At 50.1% G+C, this 24,615-nt stretch overlaps 3 protein-coding genes across 4 annotated transcripts in view; 2 read left to right on the top strand and 1 right to left on the bottom strand.

Annotated features, from left to right (window-relative positions):
- Positions 1-875: 875 nt before the first annotated feature.
- Positions 876-2,956, top strand: SLC25A5 (solute carrier family 25 member 5). The gene is made up of 4 exons (XM_049827918.1): positions 876-1,090; positions 1,211-1,697; positions 1,814-1,954; positions 2,566-2,956. Exons 1-4 carry the CDS (start codon positions 980-982, stop codon positions 2,721-2,723), a joined length of 897 nt encoding a protein of 298 aa, XP_049683875.1. The 5' UTR covers positions 876-979; the 3' UTR covers positions 2,724-2,956.
- Positions 2,957-8,999: 6,043 nt separating this feature from the next.
- Positions 9,000-24,615, bottom strand: part of STEEP1 (STING1 ER exit protein 1) — a 58,785-nt gene continuing 43,169 nt past the window's right edge. Inside the window, exons 2-8 of the mRNA XM_049828200.1 lie at positions 12,475-12,609; positions 12,245-12,362; positions 12,021-12,062; positions 11,766-11,904; positions 11,139-11,228; positions 10,902-10,994; positions 9,000-10,135 (exon numbers count right to left, since the gene is read on the bottom strand). Coding sequence (XP_049684157.1) covers positions 10,073-10,135; positions 10,902-10,994; positions 11,139-11,228; positions 11,766-11,904; positions 12,021-12,062; positions 12,245-12,362; positions 12,475-12,598 — 669 coding nt within the window. The 5' untranslated portion in view covers positions 12,599-12,609 and the 3' untranslated portion in view covers positions 9,000-10,072. The remainder of the gene's footprint in view (positions 10,136-10,901; positions 10,995-11,138; positions 11,229-11,765; positions 11,905-12,020; positions 12,063-12,244; positions 12,363-12,474; positions 12,610-24,615) is intronic.
- Positions 13,733-23,000, top strand: UBE2A (ubiquitin conjugating enzyme E2 A). 2 transcript variants are annotated; one of them, XM_049828201.1, is made up of 6 exons: positions 13,733-14,042; positions 14,340-14,420; positions 14,564-14,589; positions 19,943-20,032; positions 20,996-21,108; positions 21,554-23,000. In XM_049828201.1, the coding sequence occupies exons 1-6, from the start codon at positions 13,999-14,001 to the stop codon at positions 21,680-21,682; spliced, it is 483 nt and encodes a 160-aa protein (XP_049684158.1). In that variant the 5' UTR covers positions 13,733-13,998; the 3' UTR covers positions 21,683-23,000. The 2 variants fall into 2 exon arrangements, with proteins under 2 accessions (XP_049684158.1, XP_049684159.1); XM_049828202.1 differs by having other exon boundaries at positions 13,746-14,042; positions 21,020-21,108.

Genomic DNA, 24,615 nt, shown 5'->3' with positions numbered 1-24,615 from the left:
TAACTTGTTTCTGATATGCTACTAACACCTTTGTATTGTAATGTACTCCTACGATCCATAAATCACTCACTAACCTTTTATCAGCCGAGCCTCTACTTTGCGTAATCACATCTATGCATGAGAACTCCCCCAAAAGGTAACACCAAAATACTTAAGACGGGACTGAAACGAAGGCGCTTCAGAAGCGGATCGCTGTAAGACGGTGTATGATCACGAAGAACCGGTTAATAGAAAGGCTAAATGGTAGAGACAGCTCTTAGGTAGGTGAACTGTAACTCGGGTGACGTTTGGAGGCCGCCGTGCAGTGGAGGTGGTGGGTGGGTGGTGGGTGGGTGGTGGGTGCCGGGGTACGTGTCTGTCCGAGCATCTCGGCCCCGCTGAGCTCTGCGTGCGACTGATGTCGGGAATCCATACGGTACTTGCGGCTCTGCGACTCCCGGAGCAGGGGGATCATAGGGGGAGACGTCTCGGAGTGGGGGGGCTCCGCTGAGGTTCCGCGAGCTCGGGCCCTCATACTGCGCCCTGTCCCCGGCCTGAAGATGGAGGAGGCTCCGCAGCCCCCCCCCCCCCCCCCCCAAACCTGGCCTAAACCCCCAGCTCCGCTGTCCGCCCGGCCTCCTGCGCTGTTGCCTTCGTGATGGCACCCGGATTGAGGGGCTGGGGCGGGGGAGGGAAACACACACGACACACGACGCGGACACGCGTGTGCCCCCCGCTGCTGCGCCGCGGCTGCCCCCCCCCCCCCCCCCCCCCGTCCCGCCCCGCACTGCCCCTGCGGCGGCCACGCCCTCCCTCCCGCAGCCAATGGGCGAGCGGGACGCGGCGGCGCGGCGCGCCCCCGCCCACGTGCCCGCCGCCGCCCCTATATAAGGGCGGCCATTTCAGGCGCCCGCCCCCCTCCCCTCAGCACCACCACCCCCCGGCTCCGCCGCCTCACGCCTCGCCCGGCCTCGCCTCGCCTCACCCGCCGCCTCCCGCCATGACCGATGCGGCCGTGTCCTTCGCCAAGGATTTCCTCGCCGGGGGGGTGGCGGCCGCCATCTCCAAGACCGCCGTCGCCCCCATCGAGAGGGTCAAGCTGCTGCTGCAGGTGAGCACCGGGGAGGGAAGGAGGGAGGAGGGGGCCCACCGGGGCAAGGTCGCCGCAAGGAGATGGGGCGGGGGGGGGGGGGGGATCGCGGAGCTGACGGCGACGTCTCGGCCCCCGCAGGTGCAGCACGCCAGCAAGCAGATCGCCGCCGACAAGCAGTACAAGGGCATCATCGACTGCGTGGTGCGCATCCCCCGGGAGCAGGGCGTCCTCTCCTTCTGGCGCGGCAACCTGGCCAATGTGATCCGGTACTTCCCCACCCAGGCCCTCAACTTCGCCTTCAAGGACAAGTACAAGCAGATCTTCCTGGGCGGCGTGGACAAACGGACCCAGTTCTGGCGGTACTTCGCCGGTAACCTGGCGTCCGGGGGTGCCGCCGGCGCTACCTCCCTCTGCTTCGTCTACCCCCTTGATTTTGCCCGAACCCGCTTGGCAGCGGATGTGGGTAAAGCCGGGGCCGACCGGGAGTTCAGCGGGCTCGGTGACTGCCTGGTCAAAATCTTCCGGTCCGATGGCCTCAGGGGCCTCTACCAAGGCTTCAGCGTCTCTGTCCAGGGCATCATCATCTACAGAGCCGCCTACTTCGGCATCTACGACACCGCGAAGGGTAGGTTGACCAAAATGGCGCTAGAAGGGAGACGCTGGGCTGTGGCAGGCCTGTGGCGCGTTTGGGCAGGTGCTGGTGGCTCGCCTGCCGTTCTCACCAAAACCTCTCTCCCGCAGGCATGCTTCCAGACCCAAAGAACACCCACATCGTTGTCAGCTGGATGATCGCTCAGACCGTCACCGCTGTTGCCGGCTTGACCTCCTACCCTTTTGATACGGTTCGTCGTCGCATGATGATGCAGTCTGGCCGTAAAGGAGGTAAGTTTCTGTCTCCTTGCGTAGGAAGCATCGGGCATCCCTGAATCAACAGGTGGTGGTGGAGCTGAGGTGAAGGCAGAGTGGCTTGGCTTTCACCAAGCCGTGTGGATATCCTCATCTCTTGTAAGCGGCAGGGCGCGAGAGGGGCTGCAGAAGTGGATGGCAGGCTGGGGGCACGGACGGGTCAGTCTCTGCAGCATGCCCGTAAGGTGGCCTGTACCGGTCAGATATCTGTCAGTAGGTAGCAACAGCAGAACTTGCCCAAGGATGTTGCAAACTAGTGTCTCTGGGCCAAGAAGAGAGACAGCCCTGGTAGCAGGCACGGCCTGGCTGACTGTGCAATAGCTTTTGGGTCTGGAAGTGTTGGTGTCAAAGCAAACAGTAGCTGCCTTCTGCTCGAACCGGTCCTTCCAGTGTCTCCCAGGGGTAATGCAGCAGCAGCAGCGTATCTCCTGGGTGATCTTGTCCTCTGATGCGCTAATACTGGAGAAAGTCAGTCAAGAAATGGGATGCACTTGAGATTATGAAGCTGGCACATACGTTAGGCCATTTCTGACCTGGATGTTGGGGGTCACGGGCATCAGATTCCTAACGCTGTCTGTCTCCCGCAGCTGACATAATGTACAGTGGCACTATTGACTGCTGGCGGAAGATTGCCCGGGACGAGGGCTCCAAGGCATTTTTCAAAGGTGCATGGTCAAATGTACTCCGAGGAATGGGTGGTGCTTTTGTCTTAGTCCTGTATGACGAAATCAAGAAGTACACATAAGTTGTTTCCTGTTGTGAACTGGCATGTTGTTCTATGTAGTCTATGACCGTTCATGGACTGGTTTGAAAACCGTCTAGATACTAAACAGTGACGGCGGATGTTTATACAGGTTGGCGTGGGGCAGGAGCGACTGCCTGCCCTGTCTTTATCAAGTTATTCCTCCCTGAACGGGACTTACCATGGTTTCTATTTCAGTCACTCCTGCTTAAAGAGTACAAAGAAATAAAAATCTGAAACCAGCTTTCCTAGTCTCATGTTTGTTCTTGCAGCAGCTGCAGCATGAGGGGCTGGGGGTCTCTGCAGTGATTGTAGAGAAGGAGGAAGGCAAACCACCTCCATGCTGCACGCCTCGCTGCCTGCTAACTACCTGTGGCCTCCAGCAGGTAAACACGGTGCAGGCTGCCGAGGAAGCTGTGTAGTGTTTCCTCCCCAGTGGAGGCCAGTGGTGTGGGCTGGAATAGGGACTGGCAGCTCGGAAGGAATCACCCAGCTGATCTCCCCTGAGACCCTGGTAACCAGAGATGATGCACTGGCTGTGTGCCACCAGTCCTGCCTCTGGCCCGTCTGCTCCCTGGAGCTGGTGAAACCTTGTTTTGAGAGTGCCAAGTGCCTAAGCCTTCTGCAAAGCACAGTTCTCACCACGGTGCTGAATGCCTGGGAGGCTGGAGAAATGTGTAAAGGGTATTTGCTGCTGTCCAGAGGAGCAGAGCTGGCACTGTGTACTCTGGCTTACAAACTGAGCTACCTACTCGGGCATGTTAAAACCCAGCCAGAGAACATAAGTGCAGGTAATTGCTGCTCTTCTCTAGAGCCCCTGGCTAGCCTTGCCCTCGCACGAGGTGGTGTGCTGTGGGGATGTAGTAGCTGAGCAGAGACAGACAGCTCCTGCGCCAGGGCTGTGCTTGTCAGGCAGGGAGCCGCATCCCCAGGTTCATCCCTTACCCCTGGAAGTTAAGCTTGTCCCAGACCCAAATTCTGGGGGAATGGGGAAATTCCTTCATGCTGCTGGGGCAATTTGGGAAAAACTGCAAGACTGGGCAATGTGTGTGGCTTGGCCTTTACTCAGACATCTCTGTGGGTCTGTGAGCTGCCCCAGCGAAGCTGCCTGGTTTCTGCCTGGGGAGCTGGGGCGGTGAGTGGATGCTCTCCTGGTCCTCTGCCCTTCAGATCAGCGAGTCTTTCCTCACTGCCCCCACGCCTTTGGTCCTTTCTTGCTGCCCAGGCCTGCTGGAAGCAGTTGATCTCAATCACTGAAACCAATCTCAACCACTGTCCGAGGCAGCTAAACAAGCCCTTGTGTAGCAAAGGGTGGTAGTTGTTTTTATTGCTCAAATCTAAGTGGGGCAGCTGGGTGTGAGAGCGCAGCATGGTCCCGCCACAGACAGCATCGGCATGCTTGGGTCCCGGTGAATGGGTGTGTGTGTTCGTGATGGTAGATGGTCTCGTTGCCACGCTGTTGAGCAAAGAGCCTTTGCTGGTGCTTTTCAACTGCCCCGGGCTCCTGTGATGTCAGATCCCCCACTGCAGAAACAAAATGGGCTGAAAGTTTCCCCATGAGAGGTGGAGCAATGCCACAAGCAGTAGGCAGTGTGCTGGGGGAGCAGGCAGCAGCCTTACCAGGGAGCCCTCACCTGCTGCACAAATGCAAGCTAATTAATTAAGGGCTCTTGGCTCTTACAGCCTCCTGCTGCTAAGCTCTCCTGGATTTCAAGGGCTGTTCTGAAATGCTGCTGGTTGCTGAGCATGGGGCATCCTTTCCTTCCCTCCGCAGGGGATGCGTGGCTGGGCCGTTAGCACAGGGAGGTAAGTGCATCGTTTCTTTCTCCGCATGGTGGTGGGTGACCGAGGCGCTGAGCCGGGCTGTTCTGCCAGGCTGCATTGGAGCTGAGCTGGGGGAACCTGTAAGTCCTTAGACCTACAGCATTTCGCATTGGGCTTGGGGTGCAAGGCTGGCACTGAGCGAAATGGGTTGTAGCTACTCATGCTAGTTACTGCCTTTGGGTCTCAGGAAGAAGCACGTGTTTCACAGGTTTCTTTAGCTCTGGTGGACAGGAGACGCAGGGCAGAGCCTGCAACGGGTTTTCCCTGCGCTCTGCTGGGGGAAGTACCCCCCGCTCCTGGCAGCTCTCCTGGGAGCAGCTTTATCTGCAGAAGCAGGTTGGGGGGGGTTCAGCTGCTGCTTTTGCCACCACAGGAGCACGTTGCGGAGGAATTAAGGGCTTTGTTCTTGTGGGGAAATTGAGGCACAGGAAAGGGACTGGGGCCAGCCAGTGGTAAGGCAGAGAGCTGAGTGCAGTCCTTCAACACAAGCATTCTGTCTACCAGGCTGTGCTGCCCCAAGGATGGCAAGGATGGATTTTCCTTTTAAGCACGCTTGTCTTATGGGGAGTACTGAACGTCTCGTACGTTATGATTTCCTCCACGGGAGCTGTGCCCGGCCCAGCGTATCAGCCCTTTTGCTGGCAGGGAGGGGTGGGCGAGCGCCTGTAACGCCAGTTTAATCTCGGCCCCTCGCCCGGTGGCCGTAAATCCGAGGCTGTTGACACAACACGGCTGCGCACGGGATCATAGGAAACACTTGTCAGTGGCTGGGGCAGGTGGGTAGTGGTCCTGGAGGTTTGGAATGGCTCGGTGCACGCCAGCCCCCCCGGGCTGGGCTGGCTGTGGTGCCGGGGGGCTGTGGGATGGGGCTGCCTTTGCCCCCTCGCCGGCTGGGCTGGATGCTGCGGGGACCACCCTTGGCCTGGAGGTTTGGGTGGCAGGCAAGGTGAGGCAGGGGCAGCTGTCCTCTTCCTAGGGCAATTTGGGAGATGCTAATGGTGGCAGAGATGGGAGCAGGGCTCTGGGGCTCGCCCCGGGGTGGCAGGAGGGAGGTGTGATGGCTGAGTTTTCCTGCTGTCTCCTCTGCTGGAGATGGGTGCAGGGCCAAGCAGTGACCAGGGGAGAACAGCAATGTCCCCCAGCCCCCATCTCGCCCCACATCCAGGCTGAGCTGTGGAGACTACAGGGGAGCATCACGGCCAGGGTGTCCCAGGGGTGGCGGGGGATCAGGGGCGAGCAGGCACGCACGGGCAGGAGGGATCTTCATCCAACTGGCGCAAGCAGGGAACAGAAGCTCGGGGTATGCCTCGGCAGGGAGGTGGGCAGCCCCAGGCTCGCTCTGCCTGCGTGAGGCCACGTTTCTACCTCATATTTCCACATTCTCATCTCTGCCTTCAAAGTGTCACTGAAGCCTGACCTCCTCCAAGCCGTGCCCAGCGCTCGGGGCGGTTCAGCGTAGAGTCTGAGCATGGCAAAGCTGAGCCCCAGGGCCCAGACGCCGTGGCTGGAGGAGAAGCAGCAGAAACCAGTTGTGTTGCATGGAGTTAACCTGCTCCTGAGGAAACAGGGGCTTGTCTGAAAGCTTTCTCCAATGCACACCCTGCTGGGGGCAGGGGGCTGGTGCCTGGATCTCACCAGGCCTTGCAATGGAGAGTATCTCACCTCAGGGACCTGACTTGCACAAGGCCAGCACGGTGCCAGCTCATCCCTCCCGTCATCCCCTCCAGCAGTTGTTGAGCTGCCCCAGGCTGTGTCTCTGGGCTCTGGATGGAGCCAGGAGTCCCCCTGCCCCCATGTCCTTGTCACTGTGGGCCGGGCATGGCCACAGCATCCTCCATGTGCTGCCTGCGCCCATCCGGCAGTGGCTGGCACGGAGGGGCAGGGGAAGGTGCGATGCTTTGTGTCGCTCAGGGTAAAATCGGTTGTTCCCATCAGGGCGGATGTGTTGGAACCACCTGTGGGACTGATCCTGCCACTGTCCAGCCACGCGAGGTGTCCGCATCGGCTGCCCAAAGCAGGTGGGTTGGGCTGCAGGGCAGGAGCTAGAGCTCGTGTGCCCGTGGGGACACAGCCCCGTTTCTGCACACCCTGGTGCCATACCGAGCTGCTGGGGGACGGGGGGGGACGGAGACGGGGACGGTTTTGGGCACGCTGAGCTCTCAGGAGCTGCCAAAACCCACACCAAGACCCGCAGCATCAGGGAGGTTCTGGACGGTGTTGTCCTACCAGGGGGTTGCTGGTTGTCACTGTCTGAAATTTTTATTTTAGATTTTAGCCTGTAATTTTTATTTTAGATTTTTAAATGCCTGGATGTGGCAGTGCCCCACGGACCTGTGGGGCTCTTTAGGGTAACACCAGCAAAAGCTGGGTCTAGTTTGATTTAGGCTGATCAGGCAGTGCTGTTCCCAAGAGGATCGCATTGTCATACACCCCAAAAAAGTTAGTATGCATTTATTAATATTCATTGCAATAGTCTAGGGAGTCAGAGTGAGCCATCTATATGCCAGTCTAGCAGGTGAAATAGCAGAAACACAGAGCACAGTGAAAGGAGAGCTGTAATAGTTACCAGAAATATTTGCCTTCAGGTTTCGAGGCTGAGCTCTGCACATGGTCCAGCCACCTGGTCACATACCAGCTTCTGAACAAGCCTTAGTGTTATCCAGCACCCTGGAGCCTCTGTGATGGCACCAACTGCGTGCAGGGAGGCAGGTGGGGAGGACACTGTGTTGCTCCCCAGGTACAGGTGCAATTAACACCGACGAGGTCAGATGCACCATTCTTTTTCTTTTCAGTGTTTGCAAACTGCATGGGTTTGGGTTTTTTACAGGTTATGAGGAACAAGGCAGCATTGCTACACATGGAGCGATTCTGACATGGTAATTAAGGCTAGGTTCTTGCAAACACGCTTGGAAATTGGACTGGTCTAAGCCATGAAACACACTAAGGTAAGTCTGGCCATGTGTGGCAGCATTTCTGGAACAGATCCTCTCCTCCGCTTTTATTTCACATGCTACTTTGCTTTGCAATACCTTTGCATCTGGACAAGTTCTTATGTACAACATAGTGCTCAGTTAAACAAACAAACAAATCTATCACCTACCTATATTTACAGATTTATAAAAACTAATGTTGGCTTTTACGGTTACACAAAATCTGACTTTTCTTTGGTCTGAACACTGCTGCAGGTTACCCAGTCGCTACCAGGGTGTGGGAAACTACAGAACGGCTAGTTTTATCTATTATAATAGGCCATTTAATCAAGCATTTGAACTAGGTGCCTCTGCTTCCTGTTGCTGTAGTCAGCTAACATATTTTAATTCATTTAGATCTAGAAATGAAAAACCCAACTTGATTTAAATTGTTGTGACCTAGATCTAGTTAGGGTAGTAAATACATACTTAGTAATGTATTGGATCAGATTCTCCGTGTTGGAGTTGTTACTGACCGCCTAACTAGAGTGTATTAGAAGTATCTCAGGGACTGCTCGCGTGACAAAATACATACTCCCCTTTCCAACTGGGTCCATGAGCAAGTCCTGAGCCGAACTAGGCAGATCTCTGACAACAAGAATGAAAAACATTGACCGAACATGGGCTGGTCTTCTAAAAGCCAGAAAGGAGGAGTGCTTGTGCTGTGAACGCTGCCTCAGTGCTCGAGGTGCACAGCTGAGGAAGTTGATGGCAGTTGGTAACTGCTGCTTTAGACAACTTGTGCTGAGCTGTGCACTCACTGAATTTTCTTTGTGCCTCGGTGAACTGCAAAGTTGGTCCTAGTCCCACCTGGCAGCCCCACATCAGCTGAAACCCTGCGTTTTGTCACTCCCAACTTTAACCGTAACTGTAACTCACACTGTCCCCGAGTCAGCTTTTGTTCCGGGTGTCGCTTGAAGCACGACCGTACTTCATCCTTTATTACAACTGGAGACGAAGCAGTCCGCATCCCAGCAGACCTCACATGGTTCACAACCTCTTTTCAAATTCCAAAGTCTTTGACTCCGGCTTGGAAAAAACTTACTCATTTTTATAGAGACCAACCTGCCAGGTTCTTTGGGGCCTGGCTCCCTCCCGGAGGCACCCTGGGGCCCTCACCTGGCTGCACTGTGCTACCACACTTGGAAAAGGGGTTTGTGTAACGGAGTTGCAGCCACTCATCCCTCCTGCCCTTCCCAAGTATTACACACCACCTTATAATTGCTTAAGTGAAGAGCCACTGGGCGTAGGCTTCTGGAAATAGGCCTCAGATTAGCAGATGATCAGCAGGGGACAAGATCAGTGCTGCTTGAGTTAACCTGAACACTGCTTACCCAGCCTGGCTTTAAATTGTCACAGGACTTAGGGACACATCCCAGTCTGCCAGCTCTGGGACAGAGTTCACTCCCTCCCTTACACCTTATTTTCCCAAAGAAAGGAAGGATACATCCTTAGGCTAAGCAGACCCGAGGTTTCCCAGCCAGGGTTACAAAGCCAGATAGAAAATCTTTATTGATTATAGAAAGTCTTCCATGATAATCGTGGGAGGTGAAGCATCTTCTTCATTGCTCATGTTATCTTACGATACTTGGTAGAGTAAGAACACCCTAGGAAAAGTATTTTAGTTGAAATCCATAACACGGTATTTAATCCTAGCAGAGCAACAAAGACATGGGCCATAGAGCACTATGACTATGTCACGTAAGAGATACAAAATATTACTTCCCAAACAAGGTACTTTACACACCAATTCTTAATGTTGTCTTTATCCAAGTCAGTGGTCAGTGCATTCAAAACAATTTTTCCCTCTCCTTCATATCTTAGAGCTCCAGATACTGACAACGTTTTGCAGAACAGGTTAGTTCAGACGTGCAGTTGTATTCTACATTAAATGATCACCAATCATATCAGTAGCTTACAACTGTATATTTGTACTTGTTAGTGGTGTAACATGCAGGCAGTTTTTGTTTTCAGTAGTTTAAAACCGGGTTGGATTTCATGTTCTTGTATCAGACAGTATCCGTTGGACAGTGTAATTCTGTACAACTGCGCCTTTCCGATGGTCAACAGGAGCTGAGACTTAGAGCTGCAGCCAAGCCTGTGCATGTTTTGGACACATTTAAAATAACAAAATGAACAACAGGCAGAGCTTACTTTTATAACGATTTCTTTGTTGTACAGTTGACCTACTCTTCTAATACATTTATGGAAATCTTATACATTTGAAAACTACCAAAATAAAAAGACAGGTATCTAAAGGTGCACTGAACTCAGGAAGGCACCCAGCGAAGATTCTCCCAGAAGTAAATATTCTGGCTGGAACAGCTTGCTCATAACACTGGGTCCATAGAGAACTGCAGTTTCAGCAAAGTCTCCAGTACCGCTGGAGTAATTACAATTGGTACCAGATCATCAGTTAGGACAGAGAGGTACTCATCCTCCAAGCCGGCTGCAGCACATTGCCCTTGAACGTTGTCTTACTTCTGCTTTGTTGACAGATCTGCAATAGCTCCTGGTAGCTTTCTCCTGTCTCTGAATACCCAGCAGATGTGCAGCGTTTCATTTGAACTGGTTATCAATCAGAGTTCCTTTCATCTTGGCTTTCTTGGCCTCCAACTCAGCCTGATTAAGAAAATTAAGACAGAATGAAATAATGTCTGGATACGTTTCCCTTCAGTGCTCCAATAAGGTTTGGTCTTGTCTGACCACTGCAAGATTTTCACACCAGGAGCAAGAGTAGCTCAGGTTCTTTGCTGACTCCCTCCTCCCCTGAGGTACAAAATGAGGATCACCTTTAAAATCATAAAAGGTCCAAGACTAACTGCACAGGAGACAATTTCATACTTTCTATCCTCAGGTGGAAGCTACACATTCCCCCCTACCCCCATCTACTCCTCTCCTGTCACAGCAGGTAAGATCAGCTGTGATGTTCTTGCCATTAATTCTTCAAGTGACCCTTCCGGTAGCAGCTGAGCTGGCAGGTCCTCTACAAGGGCCTTAGCTTGCTCTGACACCTCATGGCAAATCCCTGCTCTGCCAAGCAGGCTTGAGAGCACAGCATTAGGGGTGCTCTGGTTGGCAAAGCCATGGCCTGGTTTCCCCTTCCCTCATTCCTCGTCCAACAGGTCACAGAAATTCTCCCTGCAAAAGCTCTGCTGCTGCTCTTCAGTTAGCTCTATAGGTAATTGCAAATGATTTTAAGTTCAGGAGGACTAGAAGAACATCTCTATAAAACCTGTAAAGGAAAAAGTCATCCTCACAGAACTACAAGTTCCCCATGACTGTACCAGGACTCCTCTGTACTTGTAGTCCGATCTGCAAGATAGCTTTTGCGTACAACGCCAACAAATCTCAGGGATTCGCATTCAACACCGATGAAAACACTCACCAACTCCTGTAGCCTTCTTTTGCTCATGCCTTTGCGTTCCAGCTGTTTCTCAATCACTTTTGCATTCTGGGCATAGGAGTCTGCAATCTCCCTCTGAAACACATACAGTGTCATTTGCAACAGCAAACCCCAAAGTAACACCTTATCCAAATGGTGAGACGATCACTGGTTCTGATCAGTGTCTGAGACAGCTGCCCAGTTCAGGTGTGACTGCCACTAAGGGCAGACAAAACTCACCGCTTCAATCTCCTCCTCCTCTTCATCAATTGTGGAGACTGTGACAGAACTGAACTTGCCCATGTCTTTGGTCCGTTTGGTCATCATCACCTGGGTAAGAAGCAGAGTATTTTGTTAAACCTTGGCAACAGTTGTGCTGCTAGCTAGGGATCACTTCCCCCTCCAAAGCTTTTAAGTCTCCTCTTGCAAGTCATTAAGATTACCTGAACTCTGTGGGTGGCAAAGGAGAATTATCCCCAGTGATTTCTGGGCTTAGAGCTGTCAATAATCAGAAGTAAACTCACTGATATACAACAGATGAGCCAGATTTTGAGAATCACTGTGCAGACTACCAACGTGACCTACTTGCAAATGGAAACTTTCTGGTAACTAAGCCTAAGCATCAGGCACAGTCTAGATTTTCAAGTTTATTTTGCTTTCCCTTAGTGCTAGGACTCCAAGGTGCTCTGTAAAGGAAAACTGAAGGCAGCTGGGGAGAAGACACCAAACTGAGTCATTGTTTAGAGGTCCTTTTCTTTCTTTTTTTTTTTTTTTTTTCTCTGCTCTGCCCCTGCCATTAAGTGATTTTACTCACCACACCCTTCTGAAAAGCAGAGACAGCCTTTTTACTTCTCTAAAGCCAATTACCTTTTTGGGAGGTTCTTGTTTCTGAGTATATATGTTTGTTTTCCCAAAACCCTGGCCAAATTTGACCACAGCGCCATCAACAATAAACGTCACGGGAGCATTTTTCTGTTGGTGTTGATAAAAGAGCAGCAGTCCACACCTGGAAACAGAAACACACTGTAACTGTGGGGTGGGGGAAAACCCAGGCTCTGCATCCCTACAGTTACCTCGCAAACGGATTCTAGAAGTCACTCGCGAGCCACGGCGGCCACTCACTTGCCACACTTCTTCCTGAACTGCCGCTCTATGCCTTCGGGCCTGGGGGAGAGAGAGGAAGAGCTTGAGGGGAGCGCGAAGGCGCTGGTGGCTGGTTGATGGGCCCCGGCCGGGTGAGGAGCCAAGGCCAGACCAGGGTAACCTCTTCCCCGGGGCCGCGAAGGGGGTCTCAGAGGGACCGGGGAGGGGGTCGGTGGAGGCCTGAGACCCCCTCCTCGTCCCACCTGCGCAAGAAGACGCTCTCCTCCTCCTCGGCGTTGCAGAACTTGTGGGCGTGCTTGGCAGCGTCCATCACCCGAGCGCGGTCCCGCGGCCTCATCGGCAGCTTCTCCAGCTGACAGTCTGCGGGACAGCGGCGGCCACAGGATGGCGGCGGCACCGGCACCCGCACCCGCCGCGCCGGCGGCCTGTGTCCCCGTCCACCCCCCAAACAGCTCCCTTCACGGCGGCTCACCCAGCACCAGCACCATCTGCCCGCACAGGCAGTAGTAAACGTGAAGCGGCTTCTCCCCGTCGTCGTACTCCTCACGGTCCCGGGTGTCGGAGCAGACGACGGAGCGGGACACCACCTTCGGCATGGCGGCGGCGGGGCCCGGCCTCCTCCCTCTCCTCAGGCCCGGCCTCTCCTCAGGCCCGGCCCCCGCAGCAGCTCGGCTCCGCCCGCGAAGGTTTTTGAAGGCGCTATGCCCCCCGCTGGGGTGTTTTTGGGTTGGTTTGGGGTTTTATTTGGCGGGGGTTTTTTTGGACGTTGTCAAGGGGAAGCGGGCGGGATGTTGGTGCGCAGCGGAGGGGGTACAGGCACCCCGCTTCTGAGCGCGGGATGGCACGGCGTGGTCGCGCGTTAAACGCGAATGACAGCGGCAAAATTCGGGCCTTGGCGTCGTTCCTCTTAACGAAGAAGCGAGGCTGAACTCGGCACGGAGGCGCTCCGAACCGTAGGGAGCGGGGAGCCGGTCACAGCGTTTCCCTTTGCACCCCGTTTCGGACTCTGCCCGCACCTCCACCACCGGCTGGGCGATGGGAACATCTGTCTGTCTGTCTTGTACGGGCAAGGGGCGCATCTGTCTGTCTTGCCTGGGCAATGGACACATCTTTCTGTCTTGTCTGGGCGACAGGCACATCTGTCTTGCCTGGGGAACGGGCATGTCTGTCTGTCTTGTCTGGGTAAGCGGCACGTCTGTCTGTCTTGTCTGGGTAACAGGCACGTCTGTCTGTCTTGTCTGGGCAAGGGGCACATCTGTCTTGCCTGTGTAATGGGCACATCTGTCTGTCTTGCCAACGAACGGGCACCTCTGGCGAACCGAAAGGCAAGGCGCAGAACAGAGTCTCTTCCTGAGAAGCGCCATGAGCTCATCCGTTCCTTATTGCGCAGGCAAGAGCGGGAAGGGTCAAGGACAGGAGCTTTGCAGTGCGGCCACGAAAAGCAGTGTTTTTGTTATTTTCTTTCAGCTTCTGTGAAAGGCGGTGGGTCTTCCTCCCCGTGTCTTTTGCTGAAGCTGGTCTTGGCTGGGGCAGAATTAATTTTCTTCGCAGTCCCGGGTACTGAGCGATGTTTTGGATTTCTGGCCTCCCTCCGTGACGTCACAGGCCACGTTCCACACACCACCATCCCCCCCCCCCTCCACGGCCGTTGGTACAGCCCCCCCCGGCCTTAGGCACCGCCTCCTCGCCCCCGCGCCGCGGTGGTAGAGGCTGCTCCGGGGGCTCAGCGACATCCGGCTCCGCCCCCTCTCCCCGCTCCGTTGGTACGTCCCGGGATCGCCCGGCAGCCGGCGCAGGAGTCGGTGGAGCCCAGGCCCCCCCCTCCCCTCCCGTTCCCCCCCCTCCGCACCAGCCTGAGTGGTAGAGGCCGCGATCGCTCCTGTTCGTCAGCGCTGCCGTTGCCTCAGTCGGAGCTCGCTGCTGCCGCCGCCGCCGTCTCTGGGCGCCCCGTGCTCCCTCTGATAGTGTATGAGTGATCTATAACCCCGAGCCCGCCATGTCCACTCCGGCCCGTAGGCGCCTCATGCGGGACTTCAAGAGGTACCGAGGCCGCCGGCTGAGGGGAAAGGGGAGCGCGGGCGGGAGGAGGGCGACGGGCCCGGCTGCTACCGGGGGAGGAGGGGGAGGAGGTGGGGGGGGGCAGCACAACATGGCGGCGGGGTAGGGCGCGCTCCGCTGATTGCGTAGCGCCGGTCGACGGCGTCCGCCTGCGGGTTACGCTGTTTGCGCAGGGGCGGGTAGCTACCTGCCTGGGTTACGCTGTTTGCGCAGGGGCGGCCGCCGGCCGCGCGGGGGGCGGCGGTGGGCCGGCGCCTCAGCCCTCCCTGTGCCCCGCAGGCTGCAGGAGGATCCCCCGGCCGGGGTGAGCGGGGCCCCCTCCGAGAACAACATCATGGTGTGGAACGCCGTCATCTTCGGGTGAGTCGGGCGGGGGCGGGGGGCCGGGGGCGGCAGGCGGCGGGGGTCCGCCGGCGCCGTTCCGCCTCCCGGGGCGGGTTGGGGGGTGTGAGAGCCGGGCTGCCCGCGGGGTAACGCTGTGCTCTGCTTCTTCCCTCCTCTAGGCCCGAGGGGACCCCTTTCGAGGACGGTAAGTGCGGGGCTGCGTACGGGCCCGGTGTTTGGCTTTCTCGGGGTGAACTGCTGCGGCTTGACACGGCCCTGGTGTGTCCCTGCCGTGGGCTTTGCAACAGGTGTGGGCCTGGGGACGGAGAAGGGGCACGGGTGCATATTCGCCTGACCACGCGTCCGTATGCTGGACTTAAGTAAATTTTTTTTTTTTTTTTTTTTTTTAATCCTACTCCAAGAAGGGCTTGTGGGTTGCTACGTTGATTTACAGAAACATACAAATTGGCTTGGAGGGGCTTGCTTGCAATAGCTAAATCTGACTGTCCTAAGCCTAATTTAATGTACCATTTTAAGGATCTCCAAGCTTTTTTGTTGAACCCTGGATCATGGTTTTAGGGACACTTGTATTTGGAGAACTGTCAAAAAGCTGGTATAGGACCATTGTCGTTTGGTTTGAGTTCTGGGTTTTTTTGATGCTGGAAGTGCTGTGCGAGTTAAGTCCTGACGTGAGTCAGCTGAAGTAGGAAATGGGCTGAATGTCTGAGGAAGTTCAGAATAGATTTTTTGAGTTTTGTGTTTTTTTTTTTTTCTTGGCATCTACTTCACTCTGCTACAGTCGGTATCATTCAGGGTTAAAGATTGAAAGGACTTTCTAACTTCAAAAGCTGACTAAATAGGTCGTTGTAACATACTGGTGTCCTAGTAGTTTCTGTCTGGCCTTACTGTGTTTTATAGCTTTACTGATGCTGTATGAATACTTCAGCATCTTTGTGAAAACTTGTTAGACATGAAATACTGTCTAACTGAAATCAGTGATGCATTTTTTTAAGATACTTTTAGTGCAGGCTATAATTAATCCTAGATCTCCATGACTCATGACAAAAGCATAGGAAAAATTCCTTAACTCTTATGTTGTTCTTGGCTAACTCCTTTGTCTCTGTTTATCCTTGGAGGTAGCACCTGTGGGCATGCCTGTAAATTGCAGATTTTTTTTTTTTTTGGTGAAGATTTTGAGGATTTTAAGTATTTCAGGACGAAGAAAACTCCAGAGACTCCAGTTACTTCTTTTAACGTATTAGATCAGTTAAGAAACTTGCTATAGTGGCTCCTTCAGAAGTCTAATGTTTAGAACTTGAGTATTCCATAACATCGCATAATAGAAGAGATAGACTAAATGTATTCTGTTATCTCATCTTGTAAAGTCTAAGGGGTCCCTTAAACTTCTGTGAGGGTTGCTAGAGCTGCTTAGCTTCTGCCTAAGCACTGCCCCTAATAGAATGATTCTCTGTTTGGAGGAGAAAGCCATCTCCTTGCAGTGTGCTAAAATGGAGATTGTTTCCACGTTCAGGCTCTTTAGCTCAGTGTGGGGTTAACAGATGCTATAAAGGCTTTTTTTCATACATTTTCATTTAGTTGCAGAAGGTTGGAGACTGCTTTTGAGAGCCCCGACATCCTGATTTCCTCTGTGCTTTCCACTGTGGCAGCACTGTGTCTTTATCTCCTATACTTTGGACATGTTGCACTCACAGCAGTTTGAAGTTCAAACAGATGCTTGAGTCTGCTACTGCTGTCCTGCTGCTTTGGTTGATCTAATAATATAATCTTAGTGTGTGATGGATTGCTCTTTTCATAGCAAAGTGTGCGTTTTCACAGTATGCGCTCAGGAAAACAGATATATCTTGTGTGGCAGGATATGCTTATCTCCTTTTCTCTGGGACATATCTTGCATTGTGCTAGATAACAAAATACTAAGTGGTGCCTAGAGATATGGGTGTATTGGTGCCTCGGCTGTGCTTTTCCTTTAAGTGAGTAGAGTAGCACAGTTCAGATGCAGTTTAGCTTAATGTAGGTGAAATTAAGGGAATTCTTATTTAACAGTATTGAGCTGTTAGTTTGGGCTTGCTTTGTAACTGTGCAGGCCCTTATGAGTCAGAGGTACGCTGGAGCTCTGTAATCCTTTTCAGGAAGCCTTTGCAGGGCAGAAGTTGCTTTGTACTTTCGTTTTTAGGCTCTGTCACTTCCTGGTGATACTGTAAGACTTCAGATACCTTGGTTCTTGTGAAAGTAGCCTGTGAATTTTTTTGTGGTTGTTGTTGAACTAGAGGTGTACTAATTTCAATAATTTTGTGAGAATTACTGTTCTTCATCCTCATTCGGGTGAGGCCCCTCTCCAATTGCAGCTTCTGAGGTTTCTTAGCTTTGTCTGAACTGAAAACCTTAAGTTCAAACATGTTTGTTTACTTGCTGTGCAGCATAATGCAGCTAACAACGCTCCCTCCCCTCCACCCCCAGACTTTACAGGGTGTTTTCACAACTCGGCACACAGGCTGACTCGGCCTAGGAGCAACTACTAATTTAGATCAGCAGCATAACTTCCATCTTCTGGTTTAAGAGGATTCGATTGCAGGTGTCTGCAGTAGGACCCCGGGGCTATTTATCCTGCCCTTCACTATATTTCTATGAATCTATATGTGTGTGGCATCTAAAGTGGTAGTGCTGTCACAGTGATGGAAACCCAGGCTCTCCCAGTCCTTCAGACCTGTTTCTCTGAAACTGGATGATATTGGGTTAGTACAGGATTCCTGGCTTGGACGGAGTTAAGTAACAGGGCTATTGTAGTATCCTGCCTTTCTGTGATGGTGGAGGAGGCTTGAACTGAGAAAGCAAGGCATTTACCTTATGTATGGTTGGCTTGTTGCTTATGGAATATGGATTCTGTACTCTCACATGGGAGAGGAAGAAATCATCCATGCTTTATGGACAGCGGAACAGAGGGGGCTGCTCTCCTTCCTTGCTGCGAGAAGGGCCTGGCAAGAACGTGGGTGCTGCTCTGGCGGGGGTTACTCAGGCCAGCGTACAGGTCATGGATAAGACTCCCTGTTAGCCACGTGAGAGTCTCATGTCCCGAGGTAGGAGGAAACAGATCAACAAGGTAAGTAAGTACAAGAGAGAAAAGTGAATGTTCTACTAAGATCAGTGATGATCTTAATATCAATAATGGCAGTGAATATGGTAATTTCTGTTTTAAAATTGGCTGTCTAGGGTAAGTTGCAAGGAGTACCAGTTGAAAGCTTTAAAATTAGTGACAGAAGAGACTGGACGCTGAAGGCAGTGTGTATTGTGATACCTCTTTCACTCGTGTGGACTTTTAAGTGTGAGTGACCCTTGGACTTTGGTTCATTGAATCTCTGGATTTGTCCTTTCATAGAAAGTTCAGCAATGAGGTGCTGTGTACTGTGGAGCTCTTTCAAAGAGCCATTGCCACTTTGGGTCTTGACTTGGAAATTTGAGTAGGTAGATGCTCCAGCTGGAAGCCGTCTAACCACTCGCTCAGATTTGTGTTAAAAGTAATGCTGTCCTGTCCCTGGTGGGACAGATAGCTTCAGTAGTTTTAAATGGATTCTAGGACCAAACTGCCCTTGTTAACGCTTTTTGGCCATCATATCTGTCCCCTCTGCTCCCACTTCAGTCAGTGTTCTAGAATAGCATTCATTTTCTCAAGTATGCTTGTTGAACTCTGCTATTTGATGGTTTGTGCTCAGTTTTCAGCCTACTGCTTGCTTAGTCACTCTTCCACAGCACAAAGCGCCTGCTTTCCTACTTCATAAGAAGGCTACTGAGAACCAGAAATGGGGCAGGGAGAGCTGTGAGAATCTTTATGATTTAGAATCAAATCTCTTAAGTGTTTGATTCTAAAGGGCCAATATTGCTTGGGATCATCACTGTGTAGGGAGGGAAGGGTAGTCCTGAGCTGATGTTCACAGCTGGTAGAAGTTGTTACTAACTTTTCAGTGCTGGCTTTCAAACTCATCTCAGATCTGGCTCTGTGCCTCTGGATTAGCTGGAGTAAAGCTCTGAAGCCCCACTGCAGACTTGGGCTAATTTGAACAATCTTTACTACTCTTGTTCCTTTTGTTTTACAGCAAGATAGCATGCTGTTGGCTCTCTGCTCTTACGTTCTTAGGCTGCTAATAATTAACAAACATGCAAAAACTTATTTTTAGGATGTCGAGACTTCCCATTGCTGTACAGAAAAGCTCTGAAGCATCTGTACTGTATGCAAACTGGAATGTCAAAGCAATGACCTTCACTTCTTGTAACTCAATGTTATAGTTTATCTCCTTATAAAGGAAGGAGTCCCTGGGAAATACTGCAGGTCATTGCTGATCTGAAAAAAAAGAAGGGGTTGAAAAATCTGTTCTCTGGCCACCAGCTGTTGGCACATGTTTGCCAGCCACACAAAGGATTACATTAATTATAGTAGTGCTGGAAAACTCCCTCACAGTAGGAAACAAGGATGAACTTCATATCGGCCACTGAGTTTTAATTTGGGCACTGAGTGTTGGGAGGGGGGGGAAACTTGTCACTGATACGTAAGAATGCCTTTTCAAAAAAGGTAGTATGTCTGCCCTGCCAGCTTGTTACAGCTATTACTGTAAGGTACATTCCTTTTATAGGAAAGCTCTATATTTATAGGAAGGTGCTGCAGATATTTCTCTCTGGGCATACCCAGGAACTTCATGAACTACCTCCCAGACTGGTTGGTCTGAGGTGATAGCATGGTAAAGAGAAGCTTGCATGTTTTGAAGTGGAGTATGTAGAGTTCCTTAGTTACTGATCTGAATCACTAGCAGTGCTTAGTCCCTTGGACCCATATTTATGCAATTTAGTTGACAGACTTCTTACTCTCAGATTGTCATAGCCTGAGGAGAAGGGCTAAAATAACTTATGTTGGTGCAGGCTGTCAAAATGATTGGATTGGGACTTAACTACACAGTTTTCTGTTTCTGCTTAATCAGTCTTTCTCAAAGAAAGACTAGTTAGTGTGAAGTAAATGATCAGATTTTTATTTTAAAGTGTCTGATTTGGATGCTGCTTTCAATATTACAATAAGACCTGATTACCTTACAGTTGCTGATAGAAATGTATTTTCTTGAAATTTAAACAGGAAATAAATAAGAAGGTCCTGGTCATGATAGCATGTTCCAGTCTCTAGGACTTATTAAATCATGGCCTGTTACACAGCTGGTTATACACCCGCTTGGGTTGTTTTTTGCAGTGCCCTGGGATTAGGCTTTGTGGAAGGGCAGATTTATTTCCTTACACAAACCTTTTGACTGGGGTGGTGGTTTTGGCAGTAAAGGTAAAGTCATAGGAGAAACCCTCGCACCAGTACTGTCTAGGACTTCAGAGTTAATGATTAACTCCAAAGAGAGTAGAAGAATCATTGTAGGACTGAGCAATCCGTATTCCATATCTAACATGCATGTATGAGCACAATAGTATCAGTTTGTGCTTGTGGAGGGATGCTACTTACTCATCCCTTGTGTAAATTCATTCTGAATAAAGGTTACTTGTCTCTCTTTTAACTCCAGGAACTTTCAAACTCACAATAGAATTCACAGAAGAATATCCGAATAAGCCACCTACTGTTCGATTTGTCTCTAAAATGTTTCATCCCAATGGTAAGTACTTAGACAATGTTTTTTTTTGTTTGCTTGGGTTGGTTGTAGTGGTGGTGGTGTTTTTATAGCTTGCTACAGTGCTGTAGAAAAAGGTCTATTTATTATAAAAGTTTCACTATCTAATAAGCTAGCAAAATTCCACTGAGGTTGGTAAGGATGAATATGTGAGCAGTGCTCAGGCTTGAAGTGAAAGGGGCAATAAAAGGACCCTCTTACCTTTCAGGTGTTACAGCACAGTATTGATGAGACACTCTTCTCTCTCGTACTGCCTGTTGTTAAACCTTACAGAAGAATATTTTGTACTTAAATAGCAGTGCCTTGCACTTTGGTCTATACATACTACTTACATAGCATAATGACACTGCTGAACGTGGTTGTCTTTTATCACTTCCCAGAGATGCCTGTAAGAATGATATACCTTGAAATGTAGTGCTAGTTTCCAACTATAACCAGTGATAGTAAGATCATTTAATTAAATCCCCTTCCTTGGCAAGTAGAGGTTGGAGACGTATTCCTTGCCTCCAAACAAGTAATAAGCTTTGTGAAGAAATACTGGAAACTTTAAAATGTAGCAAGAAAACATGTGTGGGTAAAGTGCACTGAGGGAAGGTTCTTCTAAAGCTGCCCTGAAAAGGGTGACTAGACACTGTTGTAGATACTTTCTGGCAAAATCTTAACGTGTAAACAGCTTTTTAGTTGTGTTCTTCATTTGGTTCACTTGTGGGTAGTTTAATTTTTTTTTTGCCTTAAAATCTATTCATGGTTTTCCATAGTGGTAGTTACAACGTCACAGAGAAGCTTGATGTTGAAGAATAAGCAGGGGTCCAGTTTAAACACCTCAGGCAGCTGTTGGTGACAAGCTTCACCTCTTCATAGCTCCAGGCTTGTTTGCTGGATTTAAGTATGTCAGACACTACCGATTTTGGTAGTGTTTGTCAGTAGCTCTACAACTTCTGTTTTAAGCCATTCTTCTTGAACCTTTTCTAGTCTATGCAGATGGTAGTATATGTCTGGATATTCTTCAGAATCGTTGGAGTCCTACTTATGATGTCTCCTCCATCTTAACATCCATACAGGTAAAAAGAACTTTGCATGAAAAAGCAGAATGAAATTAGGATGCTTTGACAAAAACAGCTCAGGAAACATGTTTGGGTTTTTTGTTTTGTTTTGTTTTTCTTCCAATAGCCAGTATAGCAGCTATACCTTGATATTTGCTAAAGTATGAATACTTCCCACATGGAAATTGACCGGACAGTGACAGGAGGTGGTCACTGAAAGGACCCATCCAGCCATTGCACTGCTTGGGTGTTGCTGCTTGGCTGTCAATTAAAGAGTCAGCTGCACTGCTAAGATAGCGAAAGCTTCCAGTAACATTATTCCAGTAACACCTGGAATAATGCAGTGTACCTTACCTGTATCTAGATGAACTTCTGCACTCTCACTAGGAGGGATAGTTTAAGGATTATGTTGGAAAACTATGCTTACTTTCAAGTGCCTAAGAATCTTTTTCTCTTCGTGCAGTCTCTATTGGATGAGCCAAATCCTAACAGTCCAGCAAACAGCCAGGCAGCTCAGCTATACCAAGAGAATAAGCGGGAATATGAAAAACGGGTTTCTGCAATAGTAGAACAGAGCTGGCGTGACTGTTGACCCAGGATGATGCAAATGAACACTCTGTTGATGAGGAAAATAAACAAAGTGTCCGAGTCATCTTTTTCCTCCTAGCATTTACTTTGAAAGCAGAATAGCTGTTGTGCTGTTGCCACCCTCCCTTGCTGAAGCTTCTTCTCCTTGGACATCAGAAAGCACCCACTTTGAAGTCAAGTGTTCTGTACTTGGGTTACTTGCAAAAGAGTTACTGATGCTGAATTCATTTTCTGTGGTCCCTCTCCAGTCTTAGGGCAGTATTGTGCATTTCTGTAGTGTACACTAAGCTTTTAATTGTAATTGTGTTATACACAGTGATGCTTATGTGTAGCTTGATAAAAGGGATGTTTATATACATACACATTTTTTAACTGATATTAACTAAAGTGCTGATGTGTCCAGGCTGGTCATTTACCTCTTGGTTTAGACCCCACTGCATTTGTAAGTACTGAGTGAAGAAATAACCTCTCGTTTCCCTTTTGTATTGGTTTATCAACTCCTTACTCATGGAAAAAAACCAACTCTTAAATTGATTCCTATTCAAATATTTAGTAAGACTGTGGAATGCTAGTTACTTCTGCACTTCACATGCAAGATTTATGTACAGATATACATAAATCTCTACAGTTGTGGTATTTTGATCTTGCTGAGGGTGAGAAACAACCCCTCCCCCCCCTTTTTTTTTGTTATTTTAAAGGATGTGCCTACAGCGACTGCTTCAATAAGTTTCTATAGTCCTGTCACTGAGGCATTACTGGACAAAACCAGGTAGAGCTGTGGTACTCTGAGCAAAGGTCCTTCCACAATAAGGAAGAGGTAAAACCTGAAGTGTTCCAGTGGTGGAATTACTCTCCTTCAGCGTCTTTTTCCTGCCCCTTATCTTTAGCTGAGAAAGATAAGTTCTTTGGAATCCAACTTAGCCTTGTGGAAAGTTTGAATAAAGTACGGGGTAGGCACTTGAGTCTCTGCAGTTTCTGCTCTTTGTAGATGACTGTGTGGTTTGTGTGAGCTACTGCTGCATGCTTGGGTTAGTTTCCCTTCAGTTTTATGAAAGTATTTTTTCAACTGAAAAAAAACATTTGTAAGTCCAGACTCACTTTTTTTGTAAGGCTAAGTTTGTACATTTGGATACAGTACCTTAAGCAGCAGTGTGGGATGAAACCTACAATTGTGTTGTCCACTGTTCCAGTGTCTTTTGTGTGCACATTGGTCTGTTAGTTGAGAAGTTTAACTTTGCACAAGTAACCCATGTAAGAAACTGTACATTTTTCAAAAGTTGTAAATAAAGTGTAACCTTAGTGCTTATTGTATAAATAGGCAAGAGGTGTATAACTGTGGTTATTTTAACTGGGAGGGTAGGAGTCTGCTGTGGGATCCAAGCTCCAGGTAGACTCTATTACAGCAGGATGGTGAAATACTTCCTAACCTTCTGGGCAGGAGTTGTTATGCTTGGGCAGAAGCTCTGCCAGGTGTAGTGCAGGGAGAATAAACTCGGCCCTTCTAGCCAGAAGGAGACAGCAAAGGAAGAAAGACAGGCCAGGATCAACTAACTAGCAAAGTGGAGAAACAGACACAAGTCTTGGCAAAAAAAAGCACTTGCAGGAAGCTCAGGGCCACGTCATGCCTATGAGTGAACCATTGACAAAATTGGAGCCTGTGATAACGTGTTAGTTACAGCAACTTAAGAGGTGTAGTAATGAATTGATAGAGGAATCACATTTAGGTTTTCTGTCTTATAAGGAGGAGAACAGGATTTAAAATGACTGACACATAACAAAAGCTGGTACTGCTGCTTAGCAATTTAGAAGCTGCCAGGCTCTTTCAAAAAATTAAATCGGGATTTATACCTGCTGCAGTAACAGCTCATAACCTTGAACGGGCCTTTCATCTTACATGGAGCAGCCTTTTACCCCTGAAGTGTTACACTTGCTCATTTTCTTAAAGGACAGAGTGTCTTATCTGGACCCTGATATGGGCCAGATGTGGCAATCTCTTGCGTGTGCGTGGAGAAGGCAGGACAGAGTGAGTCTGCCTCAAGTAATGGTCTTTTTGTTTCTTAAGCATTCCCTGTGCAAGACTTCCCCAAGTCAGAGCCAGTCGAGCAATGAGCACCTTAGCTGTGCCCACTGTTATAGACCAGTGCAAATAAGCAAAATCTAGCCCCACCACCTGTGTTGATAGGGATGACTGAAGCCAACCAAGAGTATCATCTCAACCATTGCCCCTGTACTAGCCAAGCTATTGCAAGCAGAACCTCCAAGTCACTCTAACGTCACTGAACCTCTCCTCAGTCACTCCATTTTTTTTGTATTTGTCCTGCTAGTCAGTAAAAAGAAAAAGGATGGAGTAGGCTCTTAAGGCAGCCAGAAACAAACTGCAAAAACCCCACCTCACCTTTGCACCCCTCTTAGGTAAGGCCTTCATCCACAAATGTAATTTTAAACCACGTACTGGCTCTCCAGAAACCTTATGGCTACATAACCACAGCGGAGGTGGCGAGGCTGGCAATTCTTTAGCTCAAACAGGTAACGCCCAGTCCTCCAACCCTACAGCCACTCACCAAACAGGAAGGCAACAGACGGGTCCTGCACAGAGGTACTGCCCTCGGCAGAAACGGGCACCCTGGAGAGGAAAAGCAGCGCCCTGCACAGGCTCAAGCCAGACATCTAGCCCTGTTGAGACACCGTTATGTTTAGCCAGCCATCCCCCTGCCACCAAGAGGCATTTTTTTCATCCCAAATACTGCAGTGGTGCTCTCGCTGCTTTTCTCAGCACCACCACACTTTGAAGACTTGCTGCATATCCAAGTTAGGGAGGGGGCAGCTGCAACTCCTTCTTGCAGGAGTATCTGCCTAGAAAGGACCAGGCTTCTTCCACACCTACATCACCATCTGCTAGCGCCCAGCATTCAGAAGTTGAGAGAGGGAATAGCGCAC

This window comes from Accipiter gentilis, chromosome 24, assembly GCF_929443795.1.
Source record: "Accipiter gentilis chromosome 24, bAccGen1.1, whole genome shotgun sequence".
Classification (NCBI taxonomy): domain Eukaryota; kingdom Metazoa; phylum Chordata; class Aves; order Accipitriformes; family Accipitridae; genus Astur; species Astur gentilis.
Note: the sequence above shows the minus strand (reverse complement) of the source record. Positions and strands in the feature narration are given on the sequence as shown.

What these genes read in the sequence shown, in the direction of transcription:
- UBE2A (XM_049828201.1), top strand. Translation starts at nt 13,999, where the DNA reads ATGTCCACTCCGGCCCGTAGGCGCCTCATGCGGGACTTCAAGAG. An exon ending in TGGAACGCCGTCATCTTCGG is followed by an intron (nt 14,421 to 14,563) that starts GTGAGTCGGGCG and finishes TCCCTCCTCTAG; the next exon opens with GCCCGAGGGGACCCCTTTCG. An exon ending in CCATCTTAACATCCATACAG is followed by an intron (nt 21,109 to 21,553) that starts GTAAAAAGAACT and finishes CTCTTCGTGCAG; the next exon opens with TCTCTATTGGATGAGCCAAA.
- SLC25A5 (XM_049827918.1), top strand. Translation starts at nt 980, where the DNA reads ATGACCGATGCGGCCGTGTCCTTCGCCAAGGATTTCCTCGCCGGGGGG. An exon ending in CATCTACGACACCGCGAAGG is followed by an intron (nt 1,698 to 1,813) that starts GTAGGTTGACCA and finishes TCTCTCCCGCAG; the next exon opens with GCATGCTTCCAGACCCAAAG. An exon ending in GCAGTCTGGCCGTAAAGGAG is followed by an intron (nt 1,955 to 2,565) that starts GTAAGTTTCTGT and finishes TGTCTCCCGCAG; the next exon opens with CTGACATAATGTACAGTGGC.